Source organism: Triticum aestivum, chromosome 4B (assembly GCF_018294505.1).
Source record: "Triticum aestivum cultivar Chinese Spring chromosome 4B, IWGSC CS RefSeq v2.1, whole genome shotgun sequence".
Taxonomy (NCBI): domain Eukaryota; kingdom Viridiplantae; phylum Streptophyta; class Magnoliopsida; order Poales; family Poaceae; genus Triticum; species Triticum aestivum.
In genome coordinates, this window is record NC_057804.1 from 513,157,650 (window position 1) to 513,183,730 (window position 26,081).

At 43.1% G+C, this 26,081-nt stretch overlaps 2 protein-coding genes across 2 annotated transcripts; both read right to left on the minus strand.

The window, feature by feature from the left end:
- Positions 1–3,443: 3,443 nt before the first annotated feature.
- LOC123092990 (probable mitochondrial-processing peptidase subunit beta, mitochondrial) lies at positions 3,444–8,229 on the minus strand. The gene is made up of 9 exons (XM_044514863.1): positions 7,445–8,229; positions 6,077–6,241; positions 5,811–5,948; positions 5,593–5,744; positions 5,351–5,459; positions 5,072–5,170; positions 4,786–4,851; positions 4,597–4,704; positions 3,444–3,854 (listed from the first exon to the last, which is right to left on the minus strand). Exons 1-9 carry the CDS (start codon positions 8,111–8,113, stop codon positions 3,768–3,770), a joined length of 1,593 nt encoding a protein of 530 aa, XP_044370798.1. The 5' UTR covers positions 8,114–8,229; the 3' UTR covers positions 3,444–3,767.
- Positions 8,230–8,870: 641 nt separating this feature from the next.
- Positions 8,871–12,537, minus strand: LOC123092991 (neurofilament heavy polypeptide). The gene is made up of 8 exons (XM_044514864.1): positions 11,552–12,537; positions 11,427–11,472; positions 11,251–11,328; positions 10,990–11,109; positions 10,071–10,169; positions 9,792–9,946; positions 9,587–9,652; positions 8,871–9,325 (listed from the first exon to the last, which is right to left on the minus strand). The coding sequence occupies exons 1-8, from the start codon at positions 12,448–12,450 to the stop codon at positions 9,301–9,303; spliced, it is 1,488 nt and encodes a 495-aa protein (XP_044370799.1). The 5' UTR covers positions 12,451–12,537; the 3' UTR covers positions 8,871–9,300.
- Between the last annotated feature and the right edge of the window lie 13,544 nt (positions 12,538–26,081).

Genomic DNA, 26,081 nt, shown 5'->3' on the forward strand with positions numbered 1-26,081 from the left:
ATGGCTGATGTGCGCACGGTATGTGCCTAGGGACCTTCACACTTCAGTGTTGTTGGCAGCCCGCCGTCGCTCCCCTAGGGGCAACGGTTGTGACTTTTACCAACATTTTTGGGATCTGGTGAAGTGGGACCTCAAGAATTTACTTGACGAGTTCCACTTAGGGCTCTTGGATATTTTTAGACTGAATTATGGGATTATCACTTTAATTCCAAAAACTAAAGATGCTAAACAATTCCAAAAAAATTGGCCCATCTGCTACTCAATCTGAGTTTTAAGATTATTACCGAAGTCTTGATGAATAGATTAAGCATGGTGATCAGGCCCATCATTTCTCCCACACAAAGAGCCTTTATTAAAGATAGATACATTATGGAGGGAGTGGTGGTGTTGCATGAGGCGCTAATAACCATTCATCATAAAAAAACAAAGTCCCCTGCTTTTCAAATTGGACTTTGAGAAAGCATATGACAAGATAAAATGGCCTTTTGTTTACAAAATGCTCAAACTTAAAAAAAATCCCGACCAATGGTGTGATTTAGTGATGCACACTATGATTGTGGGGCATGTGTGAGTTAAGGTAAATGATACCATTGGCCCATACTTTAAAACACACAAAGTGTTAAGACAGGGGGATGCCCTGTCTCCCCTTCTATTTGACCTAGCGGTTGATGCCTTAGCAAGCATTATGGGCAAAAGCTAGAGAGAATGAGTTTGTAAAGGGGTTCTAGCTGAGTTTGGAAACAATGGAGTAAACATGCTGCAATATGCTGATGACATAATTTTCCTCTTGCAAGATGATGAGGAAAGTGCTAGAAATCTGAAATTTATTCTTAGTGCCTTTGACAGATGTTAGGATTGAAAATTAACTTCCACAAAAGTGAGATTTTTCTGTTTGGAGAAGCAACTTCTACTCATTTATATCAGGAGATCTTCACCTGTGAGATGGGCAAAATGCATCTTAAATACTTAGGTTTACTTGTTTCTGATGTTAGATTAAGTAACAAATTTTGGAAATGTGTGACTGAAAAAATTGAGAAGAGATGTGCCTGCTGGCAAGGGAGATTGTTGAATATGGCTGGTAGAGTAACTCTTGTTCAATCTTACATTACTAATATTCCATTGTTCATGATGTCCTTCTACCCCTTACCTGCTGGTATTAGAAAAAAAGCTAGTGTGGCAAGAAAATGAAGATAAAAAAGAAATATCACCTTGTTAATTGGAAGACTTGTTGTCTCCCAAAAAGGCAAGGTGGTTTGGGTAGTCTCTTGGCTAAATGGTTATGGAAACTTGAGACTAAGGAGGTCCTATGGATAGACATATTACAAAATAAATATGTTAATGGAAAATACATATCATGAATTAACAAAAACCTGGAGATTCCCGGTTCTGGGCTAGCCTTTTAAAAGTGAAAGACTTGTACTACGAACATGTCAAGAAAAAACTAGGAGATGGGAGAAACACCAGATTCTATGAAGACTGGTGGGTGGGCTCCAAACCTTTGAGGGGGGCCTACCCTAGGTTATATAACATTAGTTTTGATCACGATATCTCTGTGGCAGAAGCCATTGATAAGGGCTGGGAATTTTTTTTCCTTTAGGAGAAATCTATATGGTGAAACTGCTGACTTGTGGTCTAGTTTAAAATACAGATGTGAGGAAGTTAGAATGTATGGGGGTAAAGATCAACCTCAGTGGATGTTGTCGAATAACAGAACCTTTTTTGTTCAATCTTTATATTTGTTCCTAGTCACTACTGATGTGGGGTTCCCGCATAAGTTCTTGTGGAAAATCAAATTTCCGGGCAAAATCAAAATGTTTAGGTGGCTGATTGGAAAAAACAACATCTTGACTAAAAATAACCTGATAAAAAGGATGGAAAGGGGGAAAAGAGTGCGTGTATTGTGGCCAAGAGGAGACCATTGACCACTTGTTCTTTGAATGTTCTACAGCCATGCCGGTCCGGAGTTTGATCAAATGTGCTTTTGATCTTAGATCTACCCCAGATAGTTTAAATGATTGTTTGAACGTTTGGTTAAGAACTTTTCAGAAACCTGACAAAAAACTTATGTTTGTTGGGATCTCTACAATGTTTTGTTCCATTTGGAAATGTAGAAATGATATCATTCTTAGATAAAAAAATCATGATCCCATGATTCTTGTAAGACTAATGTGCATCTGGATCTGTGGTTGGTCTATTTTGTAGAAGAAGAACAACCAAACCAAAAGCTGTTGATGCTAGGGACAAAGACTGGTCGAGCGGGTAGCAAGTGAAATTTATCGAGACTAGGAGTGCAACGGCTCGAAAACTGATGGATGCTGCAGGTGGTGTTCATTCTTCCTGGGCTGATGAAGATGCTTGTTGTTTTCCCGTCTCTTAGTACTTGTGGCTCTTAGAGTAGCTTCTAGTTTTCGTCTATGTTTTTTTGTCCTTTGGGAAAGCTTATGTCGCTGGGTGGCTGGGTGGACTACTTCCCCCTCCCCCCAGGTTTGTTTCTAAAATTGTTTGCCTGGCATCCTTTTGTAGAAAACCAGCTTAGTTGTTGTCGTAGAAGCTGTTTAGGTGATATCTGGACACCTTGTTTGTTTCCTGTTGTGGTTTCATTAGTGAAATCGAAGGGGAAACCCTCTTTCACTCGAAAAATCATAAGTACTATCCTTTACCTCTCGCATATAATGGCTATTGCATGTGGCTTGTACAGGCAATGTTGCGGGATGCGAGAAGGCTGCTTTGTGGGGTTCGGCGGCTCTCACTCTGGCCAGTTTGCCTTCGGCAGTGCCATGCAATCTATGGATGGCGGCCTAGCGTAGAGGGTATGGTTGTGCAACGGTGATTTTGAGATTTCTGTCCTAGCACATGTGGCTGCTGGGATCATGGTAAAATGGTAGCGAACACATGATTGACCTTGACTTGGTGGTGATTTTTTAGTACCCGAACTCAAGCTCCTGGGTGAAAGCCTAGGTCTGACCCGTGTTGATTTTACTTGACAATGGCAATGTTTCTGCGTTGTTGCCTTGTTGAAGGCATTGCTCATAGATGCTCAGACTTATTCTTCATGGTGAAAACTTAGTAGCTAGCCTTTGGTGGTTGGATTCAATGAAGGCGTCGCTTCAATGTCGTTTATCGTGGTGCATGAGATAGTTGTTGTGGATATAGTTGCTGTTGTAGTTTGGTCGACCATTTGGGATCATGCGTTGGAGTTGCCCTAAGGAGACCACATCTGACACTATAGAACATAAGAACCTATTGTGTGAATAAAGATCCTGCTAGTTCAGGGTCGAGCAATACAGACAATGGGTGCCCTAAGATGATCGGCCACCTGTCCCATATTAATACGCGATGACGAAATGTACAACGCAAACCGAGACTACAAACAGACAACTCATCACAACAATTACAACGATCAAAGTTACCAGAAGATCATATCGAAGCTAACAGCCACCATCTTTACATAAGCAGCTTCATTTAAATTATTGGCCAAAAGACAACAATATCCGAACACAAGATGGAAAAGTATTGTGACCATTCATCATCATCGTAAAACAACGGATGGCCACCCAAGTAAGCCACGTCAGTCGAATTTGCCTACCATTATTGACAGCTTTGTGGGTTTGCAAAAGGAAGAGAGGGGCAAGGAAAACAAAGACTCAAAAAATTCCTCCACTTCGGCACATAATGTGCGTGGATGTGGCCTTAATATACTGATGCCAAAACAAGCAATCATCTTGCCTTTGCAGACTGTAAACATGGTACACCGCTGGTCGAATCATCTAGTAACGGAGCATGTAGGTCCTGCGTCTGAACCAGTTGTAGTCTGGAAGAGACTGAATTGGTCCCATGGCAGCGATGGCAATATCCTGAAAGAAAAAACGGCATTCAGACAGTGAATATATGTATCTCAAAGACTTTTGAACTTCATGCAAGCTTAATACTCCCTCCGTCCGAAAATACTTGTCGGAGAAATGGATAAAAATGGATGTATCTAAAACTAAAATACATCTAGATACATCCATTTCTCCGACAATTCATATAACAGTAATATTTCCCATATGGCTCATATCTATTCAGGCAACAAAATACATATACAGAATGCAGTCTTATCATATTATCAAGTTAGGCTACTGTTCCAACTCAATTTTCCTCAAGATACCAATGCCACAACTAAAAAGTAAATGCACACTAATACTTCATAAGTTAATACTCCCTCCGTCCGGAAATACTTGTCATCAAAATGAATAAAAGGGGATGTATCTAGATGTATTTTAGTTCTAGATACATCCCTTTTTGTCCATTTTGATAACAAGTATTTTCGGACGGAGGGAGTACAGCAAGCTATATTATTCACAACAAACAAAAGCATATCACCCAGATATCAATGGACCTTATTATTCATATTCCAATAAAAGGACACAGTAATCTTATCAGTAGAGGTCAATCAGTAGCAATTGGCAGGCACCTCATAGGCAGGACGTAATCTAAAAGTGACCAAAACTTTAGCAACTTCTAGTTTTCCACCACACTTTCTGGCATTACCTGGTGCCATGGAACATCCAAATTCTAGTACATAAAAACAAGGCAAGTTGGCAAAACAGCAATTACCTGGTCAAAGATGAAGCGGTTTGCAACACGCCTAATAGTGCTGGGATCAACTGCATCTATTCTAGCAAAAAGCTCAGGAATGGGAATTCTACGGCCATAGATGAGTTGCTGACAAAACAGAAGAAAGATAAGTTCCAGGGGGTGCGTATCGAGAATATCATGTGGCACTACATAATAGCGTCCATATACCTGGCGTCCAATATCCTCAACAACAGCAGTGGAGCCATCAAGGTGGAGTTGGATGGAGGATTTCAACTGAAAGCAAGTCAAAGAAATGACAACGTCAGGAAAATAAACAGAAGTTCAATGGCAGATACATATGTTCCAATGCAACAATTATCCAGCAACAGAATATCAGAACCAGAGAACATGATTCCTAACAAGTACACAAAAGAAACAATATGCTTCATACTATTCAGCCTCAATAATCCATAGGAAACACTACTACACATTGAACTGACATTGAAAGAAATACCTGATTGCGTGCACGAATAACATCCTCTTCAGTAACCCTGTATGATAATTTGCTCATCTCTTGCATAATTGCAAAAGCCAAATCATCCAAGCAATCAGCCTACAAAACAAGGTCAAGGAACATCATCAGGCAAAGAACATGAAGAGCACATCATTTTAAACCACCATAACATGTTCACACATAATGGCTGTTACAGATCCAAGCAATCAGCCTACAACGCATACAGAAAGAAGTACTTTCTTCAACCTTTGATACAAAACAAAAAAATATCCGACTCACCTTAGCAACAGCATAGACACCAAACAGGCCAGTGTCCTTATAGTTTGTATTGAATGCCATTATACTCTCAGCTATGTCATTGATTGCTACTCTCTGTACAAGCTCCGAACTGTATCAACGTATCAGGAGAACAAAGTGAAATATGATCAGTGGATTGTTTTTTAAGTCATTTCGACAAAGGAACTTGGTTATACACAAGGAAATGACAAGATGAAAGGGTGTATAATAGGTAAGGAACCCACCCCATGTGCTTCCCTCCTCCAGCACTCTTGTTCCACGAACCAAGCATAGTTTGCATAACCATTAATGCAATAGAATCAGGATCTGTCCAGGATGCTCCATTGAAGGCAACAGCAAATTGGGCAAGGGGCATGTCATCATCAATGATTCGTACCTATTGAGTAGCATAAAATAATCAATGATTTGAACAGCACAGGTAAACTTACAGTAAAGTACATACCTCAGAACCAGTAAAAATGGCTGGCTGCTCAGCAACCAACATGTTAGTTGTTGTAGGGTCAGTTGGCAGCGATTTGAACAGCTCTTTTGCCTGTTGTACAATATCATCATGCTTAACAGCACCAGCAGCAGTAATGACCTGAAAACACACAAAAACACATGTTATTTACGACTAGGAGATACTCCACCCTACTGAGGTAATAGCAATACGACAAAATGATAGATATCCAAATGTATTACGGACACATAATTTTTAATCTCAAGTACCATTCTAGAAGCCGTGTAATGCTTTTGAATGTAGTCTATGAGATTCTTTTTGGTGATAGACTTGACATTATCAGCAGAACCCAAGATTGGCCTGCCAAGAGAAGTATACTGGAATGCAGTTGCATGGAGATGATCGAATATAACTTCCTCCGACTGTCCCTGAACCTACATAACATAGGAGAGTCAGAAAAAAAAAGTGAGCTCAAGAAAACACAGCAAGACATATAGTAGTAGCATCTCAGAAATGTTGCACGTCCGGGTTGCAGCTTGACACGACTAATAACAACTTACTGAATCCAAAATGAAGTCTGTAAATAATAGAGCCGAACATGAAACTTGTATGCTCATAAAACCCAAAGATTGAGTTAAGTTATTTCCATCCATATTAGGTACTCCCTCCGTCCCATAATATAAGAACATTTTTCAAAACTAACAAAACTTGAAAAACGTTCTTATATTATGTGACAAAGGGAGTACTTTTTTCTTTCTGAGAGAAGCATCTATTGGATGCATGATTAACCTTGCAGGTTGGTCCATTTAAACCATGGATTTTGAGTCGCTCGACTAGTCACGACTAGTCGACGACTAGTCTATTAGTCAGAAAAATATGGTCGACTCAGCTTAGTGTCGACTCGAGAGTCGCGACTAGTCACAACGCAGGCTCGACTTCTTCCGAGTCGCTGCCCCAGAGCGACTCGCATGAGTCGCGACTCGAAAACCATGATTTAAACTCATTATGGTCGAGCAACATTCTACTCTACTTGAATAATCTTCTCAGCAAATTCATAAGATTTTTTTCACAGGCATACAATATTCATTTTTGCTCCGAACTCCTAACCAGATTGATTTGGGACAGTTTGATATCAAATGCCAATGTTGCCTTCCCTTCTAAGATCTAAGTCTAAAGCAGCTTGATACAATTAGAACAATGTCACATACTAAGAAATTAGGCCTTTGATCAGTTCTTATTTTCTGTGAGGACCTATTGGGCAAATGTAAGTTCAAAAAAAATGCAAACCGTTACATGTTTTTCTTTTCTTAAATTGATATCTGTATTCGTTCCAACTAGTTTGATAGCAAATGCCCATTTTACAGCTGTCGTCTTACATATAGCAGTTCATAACAATTCCTAACACTAAGAAATCAAGTCTCTGTAAGTTAGTCCTTATCATCTCAGAGAATTCTATATGGATTGGTTAAAAACATCACAATAAACAAGAAATGCATATTAATAAACACTAGAGAAGGCATGATGCAATCAACCTAAGGTAGTTTAAGAAATTGTCCGTCAAATCACCTAAACAGATCCTTATTGCAGTGGAAAGGAGTGATTAACTCAAGCAAACATATACGCATCAGGAAACTAACCTCCTCCATCTCTCGGAGAATGACACTGCGCTCGCGTTCAATGCGGTTGTCCTCGAGCTTAGAGTCCTGCAAAATGTCCGCGAGAACATTCATGGCACGTGGCACGTCCTTGTCGAGCACCTTGGCGTAGTAGGTGGTCTGCTCCCGCGAGGTGTAGGCGTTGAGGTGGCCGCCCATGTCCTCGATCTCCTGCTCGAGCTGCCCGGCGCTGCGCGTCCCCGTGCCCTTGAACAGCATGTGCTCCACGAAATGGGCGACCCCGGCCGCCTCCTCCGTCTCGTACCTGCTCCCGGCGTCGATCCAGACACCAACGGTGGCCGTGCGCGAGGAGAGAGAGGACTCGGTGGCGACGCGCAGGCCGTTGTCGAGCGTGGTGACCTTGGTCTCCGGCGCCTCGAGGATGGCGGTGTGGTCGACGTGCGCGGGGACGGGGTTGGCGTAGCGGAGGAAGCGGGGGTCCGGGTGCTCGAGGCGGCGGACGCGCGCGTTGACAGCGTCGGCGATCCGGTCGTACGCCATCACCGGGGCGTGGACGGCGGGCGCGTCGGGGGCGATGGCGCCGGGGCCCGCGGCGACAGCCGTGGAGGCCTCGCGCGCGTTCCCGGCCGCCGCCGCCGCCGCGGCGGAGCGGCGGCGCACTGCGGCCGAGAGGAGTCGGCGGAACGCCATCGGGGAGATCTGTTGGGTGGCCTCTCCGGCGGCGGCGGAGGTGGAGATCTGGCGGTGCTAGGGTTTGTTGCGGTCGGATGGATCGGGGAGGAGGAAGAGATGGGGGGAGAAATAGAGAAGTGGCGTGGAGGGAGCCTGCCAAGTGGGGGAGAAGCGCTGGGTGCCCGTAGCTTGGCTTGCGGAGGACCCACATGTCGGTGAGGGAATGCGCTTGTTTCTAAGAAAGTGGTTGGGTGTGGGATTACTGGGTCTTCGTGGGTTGCCACTGAAATGTTCACAGCACAAGCATTTTGCATTCTAGCCCAGAGACTTGGTTTGGGCCGAATCTGACCCAGAAAAAATAAATGTATTTTTCGTTGTGTTTAAAGCGATTTTCTCTGCCTTAAAAAAAAGAATCTCGTTTTTTTTGCAACAAAAAAAGAATCTCGTTGAGCACTCGTCTCAGTCCCGCGGAGAGAGAAGTCACATTTCCCACTCTGGCTTGGTTTCAGAACTTCGTAAAATGACCATTTGCAAGATGATACGCACACATAGTTGATGCAATCGAAGAGTTTTCTGACTAATTATTAACTTCAGCGTGAAGCTCTATAAATGTCATCCCATCTCAGTTTCTAAGGGATTCGGTGTTCCTTTAGCATAACAGTTACTGTAAGCCACATGACAAGCTTGATCCATATTCCATTCCATACGCACTTCAGTTTGCCACAGAACTATTTTCAGTTCAGACATTACTGACAGTAAATTCAGCAAGAGCTACTAGTGTAAAAAATGTTCTTATATTATGGGACGGAGGGAGTAGAAAATAGAGATTTTTTTTCAAAATCCACATATATATCAACACATTGGTATTTCGGGGTTTTTGGCAATCAACTTAGGAATACAAGACCACAGAAATTCATCCTTGAATTTCCCATCTGCGGTCTCTTGTACAACAAGCTGTTTTAACCCTGGAGGTGGAGGATGCATCTGAAGCACAGAGCTATCGATATGCATAAACGCATGTACACAGAACAGAAGTTGGAGATCACCCAAGCCACAAAGACCGAGTCTCGTTGCGCATGGAGACGTTAAGAAGAAGCTAGGCACTTGAAAGAATGAGGAGCATCTAAATCATGCGTGTTGATGATGCTGCTCTGCGGCTCTTGCTAGATGCAGCTGACATTCATGTTGCTTGCGGGGCCATGTCTTCAGCTTTCCAGTGACCATGCATCGCTGTCGATAGTAACTGTCAGCCATAATTCACATAACCCAGCATGGTGAGCATGCTTTGTATAGAGAATAGAGAATAACATGACACAACATGCATTGTTTTCAATCATAACCCATGGTGAAAGATGAATTCATTGGTTGTTTAATTGTTAAAAATTATAGTGTTTGTTCAGTCACTCTTGAACTGTAAAGATGAATCCATTGGCAGTCAACTGCCACAAATTATAGTGTTTGTTCATGCAGTCTTGAACTGTAAAAACTCACCATGATAACCTTTCAGGCCGGAGATGAAAGTTTGGCTCCTTCGGAATTGTTATTGTCTTTGATGACCTTAAAAAAGCACGACAGAAAGAAATGTTAGTTACTTGTAAAGGGACAACTAGTGAAAGGTAATATCGGATCATTATTGCAACAATTAGTGAAATTGAAATATCATCTATACAAGTTTCATTAAAGAACAGGTGTTCACTTTTTGGGGATGAATGGCCGATCAAAATACGGCATTGGCTGTGCTTTAGGAACAAGCTCTTTCCTCAGCTGTCTTATCATTTCTTCCTCCTCTAACTTTTGTTGACGTTCCCGCTCCAATCTTAATTCCTCACCGAACTTGGTCTTCTCTGACACCTAAATCTCAAACAGGCATAGTTAATAGAGTGTAAAAGGCTCACACTGGTACCACTGAAATAAGACTTCAAAGTTCAAACCATGTGCGATGTACAATGTACAGTGAACTTGTAAGGAGGCTTACATATTGATCAAATTCAGCACGTTCAACTGCGCGCACATCACTATGTAGAACAAGGTCGACTGGCTCTGTTCTTTCCTTGACTGGTGGCTTAATCAAGCACTAGTGAAAATAGAGGTTCAAAGTTAAAACAATACACTTGTTAACTGAAAACTTATCAACCATCATAGTGATTCCCAAGAGAACCAGGTACAAAAGTTATGAAAATAAATTCAATAACAATCAGGAGAACAACCTGATAGTTATCAGCATGCACCAAAGGAAGTCAGCATTCTTCAAATATTTTATATAATTTTGACATTATGTCATATTTTATATTCAACTCCAAGAACTAGTACGATGCCATAAGAACAGTCACAGCATGCACAAACAACAAGCTTCGATTTGGAAGTAACACACATTTATCTTCCTCGTCAATTATATTCCAAAGAAAATCAGCATTCTTCAAATATGTTATATATAATTTTGACAATATGTCATTTTTGCTATTCATCTCCAAGAACTAGTATGTTGTTATTTATCTTCCTAATCATCTATATTCCAAAGAAAATAAGCATTCTTCAAATATGTTATACTCCAGGAGTATTAATTTTAACATCATGTCATTTTTGCTATTCAACTCCAGGAATTAGTATGTTGTCATAAGAACAGTCACAGCATGCTCAAACAACAAGCTTCAATCTGGAAGTAGCACACATTTATCTTCCTTCCATGGTATACTGAACCAAACGAATATATGTCGCTAATCAATTTTATTCATTGTTATGTTCCAAAGGAAATCAGCATTCTTCGAATGTGTCATATATCAGTTTTGACATTATGTCATTTTTGCTATTCAACTCCAAGAACTAGTATGTTATACCATACAAAATGCAAGTGCAAGGCTGTGTTATAGAAAATTAGGCTGTATATAATGACAAACCTCAGGCTCATCTGTTGTCCACGGAAGTCCTTGAGCAATATGTATGCGCTTCTTCTCATCCTCAATTAGCATTTCCTGGACTTTCTGAATAAACTGTTGTTCTTTAGCTCTTCCCCTTTGCTGTTATAAAAACGATATGCGCATCAGACAATATAGCAATATAGTAGGTCATTTTGACTGCTGCCTGCTGAATGCTGAATCTGCTACTACTGACTTTGCCCACTAACAAACACAACCATAGCCAAAGATTTTGTTATTCACCTCTGTTCTCAGCTTGAAGGGATGCTGGCTAGTGACCTTGAGCTTTTTATTCCAGCTGCTCCTTAGTGATTCGGATGACTGCCAGATCAAAGAGCAAATAGACACTGAATTCAGAGAGTACAGAACAAACATGGTCAACAGTAGTAGAGCAGCAAAAAGGGCTATCGCATCCTCACGTTCCGCCGGCTCCTGCGTCCTCCGGTCTGGCTGTCCCAGCTAGATCTAAAAAGAGGAACAAACTTTGATCAGCAACAACCTAGGTGCAATTACTTCTCTCGTTTGTTTGCTGGTATCAGCTAACCTGTTGCTCTTGCCATCGAGTGAACTGCAAAGTCTGGTTGGTCCCATGCTCATGAAATCGGACGAGGAGAACACTGCCACCGGCGAGCCCTCACTCCCCTCGTTCCATGGCTGCAATCCAGGCAGCGCCCAGGCCTCCTCGCCTGCCCGTTCGGAGTCAGCAGTGGCCCCGGAGATGGAGAGCAGGCTCTCGAAGGCATGCACCAGGTGCTTGACACGGCCCGCCCCAGCATCTGGCACGCTGTTCATCGCCTTGGCCATGACTCTGCTCCGAATCGCTCTAACTTTGCCGCTCCCCTCCAAATCCGCCACCTCCGCTCCCTCCCCCTCCTCGACAACAGCGGCACTGTTTGCGTCATCTTCGGCCGCTTCCTCCTCCTTCTGCGACTCCTGCTCCTCGCTGGCCGCGGACACCGCGCGCTCCTTGAGGAAGAACTCCTCGTGCGACGCGCGCAGCGCCTCGCGGGCGGCCTCGCGGCACTTGTCGAAGTCGAACTGGCCGCCTCCTCCGCTCGCGCCGGCTTGCCTCCGCCGATGCGCTCCCTTCTTCGCCACGAGGAAGCGGCGCTGCGGGACCGGCGGCGGCGGGGCGGGCGTGGCACGCTTCTTCCTGACGGAGGCGGAGAAGGTGGCGGCGGCGGCGGGCTTGGCGGGGGTCTTGGACGTGGTCCGGGGAGGGGAGGCGAGGATGTTGGGGTCGGAGTTCTCGGAGGCGTGCGCGAACCGCGCGCGGGAGACGGACCTGGCCGGGGTCTTCGCCGTCGCCGCCGCCGAGGACGGGGGCCTTGCGGGAGTCTTCGCCGCCGTCGCCGCGGCCGAGGGCGCGGGCTTGGCCGGGGTCTTGGGCGCCGCGGGGGCCGATGGCTTGGTCGGAGTCTTCGCCGCCGCCCCGGTCGCCATGGCTAGGGTTTGGGATCGCGCAGGGTGTTTTGCTTGGGAATGGTTTCGATAGGGTGGGGGGATGGGAGATCGGGGGTGGAAGGGAACGGGGAACGGGCGGAGAAGGAAAAGGAGAGCGTTGGGGGCCGAGGAGCCTAACGGCTAGTTTTCTTTCCAAACACGCTCCGCGATTTCGCACTCGATCCCGGCCCGGTTTGCTTCCGTGGCAATGACGGGCCAGAGTGATTGGGCCCGGTGTCAGTGTGCGGATGTAAATTCGGTAAGGGCATCTCCAATGGACGAGACTTGCCTTTTCCCCTCCCGTGTGCCCATCCGTGCTCCCATATATGTGACTTGATTTGATTGGAATCAAATAAAACCCGACCCCACTCCCTTAAAATCAGGGGGGGAGATGATTAGATTAGAAAGAAAAAAGAAAAAAAAACAGCAGTTGAATGAGGTGGGAGTACGGATGGGAGCATGGAAAGGGAGCAGGCAAGCCGGATCCATCTCCAATGGTCGACGCTTGTATGGGCGCTAACAGAGAAGAAAAAACATATTAAATAAATAAATTGGCGACTAAGCGCCCAGCCTTACAACGGCCGATGCTAATACACAGGCTAATTTAAAGGATATAGGCGCTTGCTGCGGGAAGGAAAAGGCTCTAGCGCCCGACGCAGAGTTTTGCATCGACGCCTCGTCAAACGTTGGGATTATGTAAATTAACCGTTAATTGGTCGGGAATATTACCCTGGCGCCCATGCTAAGCGTCCGCATTGGACATGCCCTAAGGTGGGGGGAGGGGCTCGCGTGGAGGCCCGCATCAATTCCAACGGGGCTGTCACGATAAGTTCAACACGCAGGCCCATCAAAAGAAAAAAATTGTTCAGCACGGAGGCCTGCTTTCAACAGTTGATGCATTTGAGCAAACCCGACCCTTATACGATCCGCGGAGGGGCTCGCGTGGAGGCCCGCATGAATTCCAACGGGGCTGTCACGATAAGTTCAACACGTAGGCCCGTCAAAAAAAAAGTTCAGCATAGGAGGCTGCTTCCAACAGATGATGCGTGTCGGTTAGCCCAGACATTTGCGGCCGGTATGAGGCATTCGTCTAAGGTCGATGTTTTTTTTTACCAGTTAAACCGTCCATCCGGGCATGTAGGGGGAGGAGATTTGGGGAGTCCGGCTATAGATGCTCTGATGCACCGAACATACGGTGTGTGTGTTGCGTAGATGCGATCGTGCGATGATGTGCTTGAGGAGCGCCCAATACTAATGAGTGAATATAAGACAAGACAAACAAATCGAAATATATAAATGCAAAGCAAAACCAGTGACACTGATGAATTCCCGACATTCATCTTGTCGAATGATCCATTACTCTGATTGCACGACATTTCAGCGGCAATTTTGTGTTTTCTTATGCAATATATAAAATTACTAATTAGATGTCTGTGCGCTACCATGATTCAAAACAATTTGTAAATGCAATAGACTCCATGACAGGTGCAAAAGCTCTTGCAGTTTAAGACTGCGACCTAACAAACATTGACATGTGATACGTCTCCAACGTATCTACTTTTCAAACTCTTTTGCCCTTGTTTTGGACTCTAATTTGCATGATTTGGATGGAACTAACCCGGACAGACGTTGTTTTCAGTAGAATTGCCATGGTGTTATTTTATGCAGAAATAAAAGTTTTCGGAATAACCTGAAACTTCACAGAGATACTTTCTGAAATTAATAAAAATATTGGCCGAAGAATCAGCTGAAGGGGGCCCACACCCTGGCCACGAGGGTGGGGGGGCGCCCCCTGTCTCGTGGGCCCTCCTGGACCTCCACCGGCCTCAACTCCAATTCCATATATTCACGTTCGGGGAGAAAAAAAAATAAGAGAGAAGGATTCATCGCGTTTTACGATACGGAGCCACCGCCAAGTTTCTTGGGAGGGCTGGTCTGGAGTCCGTTCGGGGTTCCGGAGAGGCGAATCCGTCGACATCGTCATCATCAACCATACTCCATCATCAATTTCATGATGCTCACCGCCGTGCGTGAGTAATCCAATCGCAGGCTTGCTGGACAGTGATGGGTTGGATGAGATTTACCATGTAGTCGCGTTAGTTTTGTTAGGGTTTGATCCCTAGTATTCATTATGTTCTAAGATTGATATTGCTATGACTTTGTTATGCTTAATGCTTGTCACTAGGGTCCGAGTGACATGATTTCAGATCTGAATCAATTATGTTTTCATGAATATATGAGTGTTTTTGACCCTATCTTGCAAGTTATAGCCACCTACTACGTGTTATGATCCGGCAATCCCGGAGTGACAATAGTCGGGACACTTCCCAGTGATGACCGTAGTTTGAGGAGTTCATGTATTCACTAAGTGCTAATGCTTTGGTTCGGTACTCTATTAAAAGGAGGCGTTAATATCCCTTAGTTTTCATTAGGACCGCGCTGCCACGGGAGGGTAGGACAAAAGAAGCCATGCAAGTTATTTTCCATAAGCATGTATGACTATATTCGGAACACATGCCTACATTATATTAATGAATTGGAGCTAGTTCTGTGTCACCCTATGTTATAACTACTAGACCATAGTGGCGCGCGTTGCCGCGCCCGTCTATTTTGGCAATAAAATGATAGTCATTTTTATCAATGTATAAGCAGAGGCGCCAAATTTGAAAGTGAAATTTTCATGGAGCTAATTCTTTGTCAATAAAAAATGTGTATTGTTGTTGTGCCCCAAGAACAAACGGTAGAAAATATTCAAGAAAATTTGGACGGTATAATGGCATGACATCACTGTTCGGGGAATTATTTAGATTAAAATCCGATCCGCTGACATGCAAATTCTTTTTATTCAACAAATAATGATGATGTTTCATTGAACCATATCAAAATAAGAATTCCGATAAACTTATGCCCTTCGCTAGTGAACCCATCTACACAAATGAATTTTAGCATTTTCATTAGTAGCACACCATGTAAATAGTGTCCGCAACTATTTAGAAATTTAATTGCAGAGCGGTGCTTGTTTTGCCCTTCTTTTTCGCTGTATCAACATAACTCTTAAGCAAAAATTACATCATGCAATTTAACTTATTTTCCGATGTAAATTAGCAAGCTCTTTTAGTCCGATTAGTCAAAAATGACGACATCATCAAGTTGTAAGTGTTGAAGTATCTAAGCAGAAGAAAAAACATAAAGGACAATAATATCACGTAATAGCATGCTGATCGGAAACAAAATATGCCGCCTTGCAACATCATGTCAATATTGTACGTCTTCCTCAAAATGATAATGCATCATATAATTTATACATGCAATCCACTGGTGCTACCAGATCTAGATAACTCCATCTTGTATTGAGCTAATTTGAAAGCAGTAGAGGTCCGGGAAGGTGTAACCTGAAAGTTACATGGTATGAATTGTCAGATGTGAAATAATTAAATAAAATTTTGAAACAACCAGGAACAAGTATCAAACACCTTTTCATGCACTAACAATGATACTCTTTGGATAGATAATCAGAAAACAAATAAGTAGATGAGGTATCATGCTGTGCTAATCTTGTACGTAACGTTTGGTCTAGAATCTAAACCATAGCTACAATTCTGGACAAGACACATCGTCCTATCAGTTATAGAATTGGAGCAGTTACAGGAAATCGGGAAAGGAAGCAGGATGCCAATTCCGCATTGATGGATCTGCAAGGTTGAAATGAAGATCGGACCTGCAGCGAGGAGGCGACATGGGTTGTGGAGGAGCGCCTCACGCAGGAGCAGCCGCCAAAGGCGCACTTAATCGTCATCACCTCTCCTCTGCTCCATTGGGCAAGTCGCCCACCACCGGACGCTGGTACCATTGTGGCTTCACGCCCGCCATGGTCGTCCCCTCTTCACAGCTCACCAATCTGTCAACTAAGAGCACACGTATTCAGGTGGGAGTAGAAGAAACAAATCAACAAAAGATGAACTTCAAAATCGTTGGAGAATGACCTGGGAGGAGTTGAAGCCGCGAAAGGGGTGAGGATGGAACAGCCGGATCCAGGAGACTATATGGACGCGAAACATCATAGATCGGCATGGAAACTGACCCGCAATTACCCGGAACCGGATCCTCTAACATTGTGAAGGAAAGTCACGGTGCTACAGTATTTGTCTACTGTAAAATGAAGAAGGAAAGTTAGGGACTGTTAGTAGGTAGTTAGTAGGTTGTTTACTGTTGGTATTTACTGTAGATATAAATAATTTAAAATTAATTTTATTTCACCATCAAATTGTTTGTATGTAATTACTATAAGTGTACATGGTAGATCATCAATTTGCAAATTAATTTAAATCATTTTAGCCATAATCACATGGATAGAAAGAAGGAAAGTTAGGGTATTATAGCTTCTCTAACTTTCCTTCACAATGTTAGAGGATCCGGTTCCCAATTACCCACCGCCCCCAAAATGGCGCGCGATCAATTAAAGTCCTGCAGCGACATTTGATTTTCTTTCTGAATCTCCGGCTACTGAACTTCAATCGACAGCGATGGTTTGCTGCTTTTATATCATGACACCATGGGGTAGCCTCACCACGCCACGCGAGACCCTCTTGCCCACGCCTCATTTTTTTAGGCAGAAGCACTCGCCTCGTACCTGCTGCTTTGCCACGATGCGTGCGTATGCGTTGGATGATTTCCCTTTTTTTACTTGCGAGGAAGCGACCGATATAAATTGGATAACACGGGCCCAGCAGGCCCAAACAACAGCAGATCGCTGATTTTGTTGCGGGAGCATCGGCCCAGTCCGTTTAGCGCTCCCAACAGAGTGGAAGGTGCATCCAATGGCCAAAAACACCTAGAATTGCAGATCCGACGGTTGAGATGCTAATAGCCTGAGAGGGCTGGAAAAGTGCTCGGTTGTAATGTATCTAAATTGCATGTTGAATGTCATCCGACATAATTATCCATCATTGATCCATTGCCTACGAGCTCATTTCATATTGATCTTTGCTAAGTTACTTTTCCATTACCACTGTTACGATTGCTACAAAACTGCTACTGTTACTTTTGCCACCATTACCGTTACTTCCATACTACTTTGCTACTAAATACTTTGTTGCGAATATTAAGTCTTTCAGGTGTGGTTGAATTAACAACTCAACTGCTAATACTTGAGAATATTCTTTGGCTCCCCTTGTGTCGAATCAATAAATTTGGGTTGAATACTCTACCCTCAAAAACTATTGCGATCCCCTATACTTGTGGGTCATCAAGACTTTTCTCTGGCGCCGTTGCCGGGGAGCATAACTCTATTCTCTGAGTCACTTGGGATTTATATATGTTGATCACTATGAGGAATCTGAAATACAACAAAACCAAGATCTATCCCTCAACTAAGAGGGGAGGTAAGAAACTGTCATCTAGCTCTGCACTTGATTCACCTTCTGTTTTGAGTAAACTTGCGACACCTACACATGCTATTAATTCTGATATGTCGCATGTTATTGATGATGCCACTTCTGCTATGCATGATTCTTATGATGATAATACTTCTCTACTTGATAATATTGTGCCACTAGGTAAATTTCTTGATGAACAACTTGCTAGGGCTAGAGAGAATGGAATTACTAAAACTGATGATATTAATGAAAGTGATGAAGAAGATTCTCCCCCTAGATATGAATTGCCTGTTGTACCTGAGGGTTATATTATGGATGAAGAAACTGCTAGAGACTTTTTTGCTTGCAACGATAGATATGATCTTAAGAAACTGCTAGCTAAGCTGGAAGAAAAGTCTTTGAATGCTAGAATGCAATATGATCCTATGTTTGCTACTTCACCTATTTGTGTTACTGATAAGGATTATGAATTCTCTATCGATCCTGAGTTAATTACTTTGATTGAATCTGATCCTTTCCATGGTTATGAATCTGAAACTGTTGTGGCACATTGATGTCTGCTAGAACTACGTCGGTATTTCCCCAAAGAGGAAGAGATGATGCAGTATAGCGACGGTAGGTATTTCCCTCAGTGATGAGACCAAGGTTATCGAACTAGTAGAAGAACCTCCTCACACCACGTAAACATCACCTGCACACAAATAACATATACTCGCAACCCGACGTGTTAACGGGGTTGTCAATCCCTTTCGGGTATGGTGCCTCAAGATAGGCAAAAGCGTGAGGTAAAAAGTGGTAGATAGGATAAATAGATCACGGAACAAATAAATTGCAGCAAGGTATTTTTGTATTTTTGGTTTAATAGATCTTAAAATAAATGCAAGAGAAAATAGATCGCAAAGGCAAATATAATGAAAAGAGACCCCGGGGCCGTAGGTTTCACTAGTGGCTTCTCTCGAGAAAAATAGCAAACGGTGGGAAAACAATTACTGTTGGGCAATTGATAGAACTTAAAATAATAATGATGATATCCAGGCAATGATCATTATATAGACATCACATCCAAGATTAGTAGACCGACTCGTGCCTGCATCTACTACTATTACTCCACACATCGACCGCTATCCAGCATGCATCTAGTGTATTAAGTTCATGATAAAATGGAGTAATGAAATAAGAACGATGACATGATGTAGACAAGATTCGTTTATCTATTGCGGCAGATATAGATCTCATCTTGTTATCCTTAGTAGCAACGATACATACGTGTCAGTTCCCTTTCTGTCACTGGGATCAAACACCGTAAGATCAAACCCACTACAAAGCACCTCTACCCATTGCAAGATAAATAGATCAAGTTGGCCAAACAAAACCCAAATATCGAAGAAGAAATATGAGGCTATAAGCAATCATGCATATAAGAGATCAAAGAAGACTCAAATAACTTTCATGGATAAAAACATAGATCTGATCATAAACTCAAAGTTCATCAGATTCCCACAAACACAACACGAAAAGACTTACATCATATTGATCTCCAAGAGACCATTGTATTGATAAACAAGAGAGATAGAGAGAGAGGGGAAGCCATCTAGCTACTAACTACGGACCCATAGGTCTACAAAGAACTACTCACGCATTCATACGTGAGGCACCAATGGAAGTGGTGAACCCCTCCATGACGGTGTCTAGATTGGATCTTGGTGGTTCTGGACTCTGCGGCGGCTGGATCAATATTTCGTCTGAAGGAAATATGCCATAGAGGCAATAATAAAGTTATTATTTATTTCCTTATATCATGATAAATGTTTATTATTCATGCTAGAATTGTATTAACCGAAAACATGATACATGTGTGAATACATAGACAAACTGAGTGTCACTAGTATGCCTCTACTTGATTAGCTCATTAATAAAAGATGGTAATGTTTCCTAGCCATGGACAAATAGTTTTCATTTGATTAACGGGATCACATCATTAGGAGAATGATGTGATTGACTTGACCCATTCCGTTAGCTTAGCACTTGATCGTTTAGTATGTTGCTACTGCTTTCTTCATGACTTATACATGTTCCTGTGACTATGAGATTATGCAACTCCCGTTTACCGGAGGAACACTTTGTGTGCTACCAAACATCACAACATAACTGGGTGATTATAAAGGTGCTCTACAGGTGTCTCCAAAGGTACTTGTTGGGTTGGTGTATTTCGAGATTAGGATTCGTTACTCCGATTGTCGGAGAGGTATCTCTGGGCCCACTCGGGAATGCACATCACTATAAGCCTTGCAAGCATTGCAACTAATTAGTTAGTTGCAGAATGATTTATTACAGAACGAGTAAAGAGACTTGCCGGTAACGAGATTGAACTATGTATTGAGATACCGACGATCGAATCTCGGGCAAGTAACATACCGATGACAAAGGGAACAACGTATGTTGTTATGAGGTTTGACCGATAAAGATCTTCGTAGAATATGTGGGAGCCAATATGAGCATCCAGGTTCCGCTATTAGTTATTGACCGGAAACGTGTCTCGGTCATGTCTACATTGTTCTCGAACCCGTAGGGTCCGCACGCTTAAAGTTAGATGACAGTTATATTATGAGTTTATATGTTTTGATGTACCGAAGGTATTTCGGAGTCCCGGATGTGATCACGGAAATGATGAGGTGTCTCAAAATGGTTGAGACGTAAAGATCGATATATTGGATGACTATATTTGGACACCAGAATGGTTCTGGGTGAGATCGGGATAATACCGGAGCACCGGGAGGTTATCGGAACCCCCCGGGAGGTATATGGGCTTTATTGGGCTTTAGTGGAAAGGAGGGGAAAGGAGCAAGGGAGGCCCCCCCCCCCACGCCCAATCCGAATTGGGAGGGGGGCGGCCCACCGGGAGTAGGACTCCCCCCTTTGCCGCGCCTCCTCCTCCTGGACGGCCCCCTCCTCTCCTCCTTTATATACGGAGGTGGGGGGCACCCCATAGACACAATAATTGATCATTGATCTCTTAGCCATGTGCGGTGCCCCCCTCCACCATAATCCACCTCGATAATATCGTAGTGGTGCTTAGGCGAGGCCCTGCATCGGTAGAACATCATCATCGTCACCACGCCGTCGTGCTGACGGAACTCTCCCTCGACACTCGGCTGGATTGGAGTTCGAGGGACGTCATCGAGCTGTATGTGTGCAAGAACTCGGAGGTGTCGTGCTTTCGGTGCTTGATCAGTCGGGCCATGAAGACGTATGACTACATCAACCGCGTTGTGCTAACGCTTCCGCTTTCGGTCTACGAGGGTACGTGGACAGACTCTCCCCTCTCGTTGCTATGCATCACCATGATCTTGCGTGTGCGTAGGAATTTTTTTGAAATTACTACGATACCCAACAGTGGCATCCGAGCCAGGTTTTACGCATTGATGTTATATGCACGAGTAGAACACAAGTGAGTTGTGGGCGATACAAGTCATACTGCTTACCAGCATGTCATACTTTGGTTCGGCGGTATTGTTGGATGAAGCGGCCCGGACCGACATTACGCGTACGCTTACGCGAGACTGGTTCTACCTACGTGCTTTGCACACAGGTGGTTGGCAGATGTCAGTTTCTCCAACTTTAGTTGAACCGAGTGTGGCTACGCCCGGTCCTTGAGAAGGTTAAAACAGCACTAACTTGACGAACTATCATTGTGGTTTTGATGCATAGGTAAGAACGGTTCTTGCTCAGCCCGTAGCAGCCACGTAAAACTTGCAACATCAAAGTAGAGGACGCCTAACTTGTTTTTGCAGGGCATGTTGTGATGTGATATGGTCAAGACATGATGCTATATTTTATTGTATGAGATGATCATGTTTTGTAACCGAGTTATCGGCAACTGGCAGGAGCCATATGGTTGTCGCTTTATTGTATGCAATGCAATCGCCCTGTAATTGCTTTACTTTATCACTAAGCGGTAGCGATAGTCGTAGAAGCAATAGGTGGCGAAATGACAACGATGCTACGATGGAGATCAAGGTGTCACGCCGGTGACGATGGTGATCATAACAGTGCTTCAAAGATGGAGATCACAAGCACAAGATGATGATGGCCATATCATATCACTTATATTGATTGCATGTGATGTTTATCCTTTATGCATCTTGTCTTGCTTTGATTAACGGTAGCATTATAAGATGATCTCTCACTAAATTTCAAGATAAAAGTGTTCTCCCTGAGTATGCACCGTTGCCAAAGTTCGTCATGCCCAGACACCAAGTGATGATCGGGTGTGATAAGCTCTACGTCCATCTACAACGGGTGCAAGCCAGTTTTTGCACACGCAGAATACTCAGGTTAAACTTGACGAGCCTAGCATATGCAGATATGGCCTCGGAACACTGAGACCGAAAGGTCGAGCATAAATCATATAGTAGATATGATCAACATAATGATGTTCACCATTGAAAACTACTCCATTTCACGTGATGATCGGTTATGGTTTAGTTGATTTGGATCACGTGATCACTTAGATGATTAGAGGGATGTCTATCTAAGTGGGAGTTCTTAAGTAATATGATTAATTGAACTTAAATTTATCATGAACTTAGTACCTGATAGTATTTTGCATGTCTATGTTGTTGTAGATAGATGGCTCGTGCTGTTGTTCCGTTGAATTTTAATGCGTTCCTTGAGAAAGCAAAGTTGAAAGATGATGGTGGCAATGACACGGACTGGGTCCGTAACTTGAGGATTATCCTCATTGCTGCGCAGAAGAATTACGTACTGGAAGCACCGCTGGGTGCCAGGCCTGCTGCAGATGCAACTGCAGACGTTGTGAATGTTTGGCAGAGCAAAGCTGATGACTACTCGATAGTTCAGTGTGCCATGCTTTACGGCTTAGAACCGGGACTTCAACGACATTTTGAACGTCATGGAGCATATGAGATGTTCCAGGAGTTGAAGTTAATATTTCAAGCAAATGCCTGGATTGAGAGATATGAAGTCTCCAATAAGTTCTACAGCTGCAAGATGGAGGAGAATAGTTCTGTCAGTGAGCATATACTCAGAATGTCTGGGTATAACAATCACTTGATTCAGCTGGGAATTAATCTTCCGGATGATTGCGTCATTGACAGAATTCTCCAATCACTACCACCAAGCTACAAGAGCTTCGTGATGAACTATAATATGCAAGGGATGGATAAGACTATTCCCGGGCTCTTCGCAATGCTAAAGGCTGCAGAGGTAGAAATCAAAAAGGAGCATCAAGTGTTCATGGTCAATAAGACCACCAGTTTCAAGAAAAAGGGCAAAGAGAAAAAGAAGGGGAACTTCAAGAAGAACGACAAACAAGTTGCTGTTCAAGAGAAGAAACCCAATTCTGGACCTAAGCCTGAGACTGAGTGCTTCTACTGCAAACAGACTGGTCACTGGAAGCGGAACTGCCCCAAGTATTTGGTGGATAAGAAGGATGGCAAGGTGAACAAAGGTATATGTGATATACATGTTATTGATGTGTACCTTACCAGAGCTCGCAGTAGCACCTGGGTATTTGATACTGGTTCTGTTGCTAATATTTGCAACTCAAAATAGGGACTACGGATTAAGCAGACACTGGCTAAGGACGAGGTGACGATGCGCGTGGGAAATGGTTCCAAAGTCGATGTGATCGCCGTCGGCACGCTACCTCTACATCTACCTTCGGGATTAGTTTTAGACCTAAATAATTGTTATTTGGTGCCAGCGTTGAGCATGACCATTATATTTGGATGTTGTTTGATGCGAGACGGTTATTCATTTAAATCTGAGAATAATGGTTGTTCTATTTATATGAGTAATATCTTTTATGGTCATGCACCCTTAAAGAGTGGTCTATTTTTGATGAATCTCGATAGTAGTGATACACATATTCATAATGTTGAAACCAAAAGATGCAGAGTTGATAATGATAGTGCAACTTATTTGTGGCACTGCCGTTTTGGTCATATTGGTGTAAAGCGCATGAAGAAACTCCATACTGATGGACTTTTGGAATCACTTGATTATGAATCACTTGGTACTTGCGAACCATGACTCATGGGCAAGATAACTAAAACGTCGTTCTCCGGAACTATAGAGCGAGCAACTGATTTGTTGGAAATCATACATACTGATGTATGTGTTCCAATGAATATTGAAGCTCGCGGCGGGTATCGTTATTTTCTCACCTTCACAGATGATTTGAGCAGATATGGGTATATCTACTTAATGAAACATAAGTCTGAAACATTTGAAAAGTTCAAAGAATTTCAGAGTGAAGTTGAAAATCATCGTAACAAGAAAATAAAGTTTCTACGATCTGATCGTGGAGGAGAATATTTGAGTTACGAGTTTGGTTTACATTTGGAACAATGCGGAATAGTTTCGCAACTCACGCCACCCGGAACACCACAGCGTAATGGTGTGTCTGAATGTCGTAATCGTACTTTACTAGATATGGTGCGACCTATGATGTCTCTTACTGATTTACCGCTATCGTTTTGGGGTTATGCTTTAGAGACGGCCTCATTCACGTTAAATAGGGCACCATCAAAATCCATTGAGACGATGCCTTATGAACTGTGGTTTGGCAAGAAACCAAAGTTGTCGTTTCTTAAAGTTTGGGGCTGCGATGCTTATGTGAAAAAGCTTCAACCTGATTAGCTCGAATCCAAATCGGAGAGATGTGTCTTCATAGGATACCCAAAGGAGACTGTTGGGTATTGCCAAGAATGGATCCTTTCTAGAGAAGGAGTTTCTCTCGAAAGAAGTGAGTGGGAGGAAAGTAGAACTTGATGAGGTAACTGTACCTGCTCCCTTATTGGAAAATAGTTCATCACAGAAACCAGTTCCTGTGACGACTACACCAATTAGGGAGGAAGCTAATGATATTGATCATGAAACTTCAGATCAAGTTGCTACCGAACCTCGTAGGTCAACCAGAGTAAGATCCGCACCAAAGTGGTACGGCAATCCTATTCTGGAGGTCATGTTACTTGACCATGAGGAACCTACGAACTATGAGGAAGCGATGATGAGCCCAGATTACGCAAAATGGCTTGAGGCCATGAAATCTGAGATGGGATCCATGTATGAGAACAAAGTGTGGACTTTGGTTGACTTGCCCGATGATCGGCAGGCCATTGAGAATAAATGGATCTTCAAGAAGAAGACTGACGCTGATGGTAATGTTACTATCTACAAAGCTCGACTTGTTGCGAAAGGTTTTCGACAAGTTCAAGGGATTGACTACGATGAGACTTAAGCATCACTACGGGTGAGAAAGTACATACCTGAATGGATTTCTGGATGTTTAAGTCTGTCTGAATCATGTTAGCAATTGCCGCATTTTATGATTATGAAATTTGGCAAATGGATGTCAAAACTGCATTCCTGAATGGATTTCTGGAAGAAGAGTTGTATATGATGCAACCAGAAGGTTTTTTCGATCCAAAGGATGCTAACAAAGTAAGCAAGCTCCGGCGATCCATTTATGGACTGGTGCAAGCCTCTCGGAGTTGGAATAAATGCTTTGATAGTGTGATCAAAGCATATGGTTTTACACAGACTTTTGGAGAAGCCTGTATTTACAAGAAAGTGAGTGGGAGCTCTATAGCATTTCTAATATTATATGTGGACGACATATTATTGATTGTAAATGATATAGAATTTCTGGATAGCATAAAAGGATACTTGAATACAAGTTTTTCAATGAAAGACCTCGGTGAAGCTACTTACATATTGGGGATCAAGATCTATAGAGATAGATCAAGATGCTTAATTGGACTTTCACAAAGTACATACCTTGATAAAGTTTTGAAAAAGTTCAAAATGGATCAAGCAAAGAAAGGGTTCTTGCTTGTAATACAAGGTGTGAAATTGAGTCAGACTCAATGCCCGACCACTGCAGAAGATAGAGAGAAAATGAAAGAAGTTCCCTATGCTTCTGCCATAGGCTCTATCATGTATGCAATGTTGTGTAGCAAACCTGATGTGTGCCTTGCTAATAGTTTAGCAGGGAGGTACCAAAGTAATCTAGGAGTGGATCACTGTATAGCGATCAAGAACATCCTAAAATACCTGAAAAGGACTAAGGATATGTTTCTCATTTATGGAGGTTACAAAGAGCTAGTCGTAAATGGGTACGTCGATGCAAGCTTTGACATTGGTCCGGAGGATTCTAAATCGCAAACCGGATACATATTTATATTGAACGGTGGAGCTGTCAGTTGGTGTAGTTCTAAACAAAGCGCCGTG

Excerpts from the sequence above, each read along its gene's own strand:
- LOC123092991 (XM_044514864.1), bottom strand. The coding sequence starts at position 12,450 with ATGGCGACCGGGGCGGCGGCGAAGACTCCGACCAAGCCATCGGCCCCC. Across the intron at positions 11,473-11,551 it reads CTCGATGGCAAGAGCAACAG|ATCTAGCTGGGACAGCCAGA; the intron begins GTTAGCTGATAC and ends TCCTCTTTTTAG. Across the intron at positions 9,947-10,070 it reads GTGCTGAATTTGATCAATAT|GTGTCAGAGAAGACCAAGTT; the intron begins GTAAGCCTCCTT and ends TTTGAGATTTAG.
- LOC123092990 (XM_044514863.1), bottom strand. The coding sequence starts at position 8,113 with ATGGCGTTCCGCCGACTCCTCTCGGCCGCAGTGCGCCGCCGCTCCGCC. Across the intron at positions 6,242-7,444 it reads TTCTCCGAGAGATGGAGGAG|GTTCAGGGACAGTCGGAGGA; the intron begins GTTAGTTTCCTG and ends TATGTTATGTAG. Across the intron at positions 5,745-5,810 it reads CCATTTTTACTGGTTCTGAG|GTACGAATCATTGATGATGA; the intron begins GTATGTACTTTA and ends GCTACTCAATAG.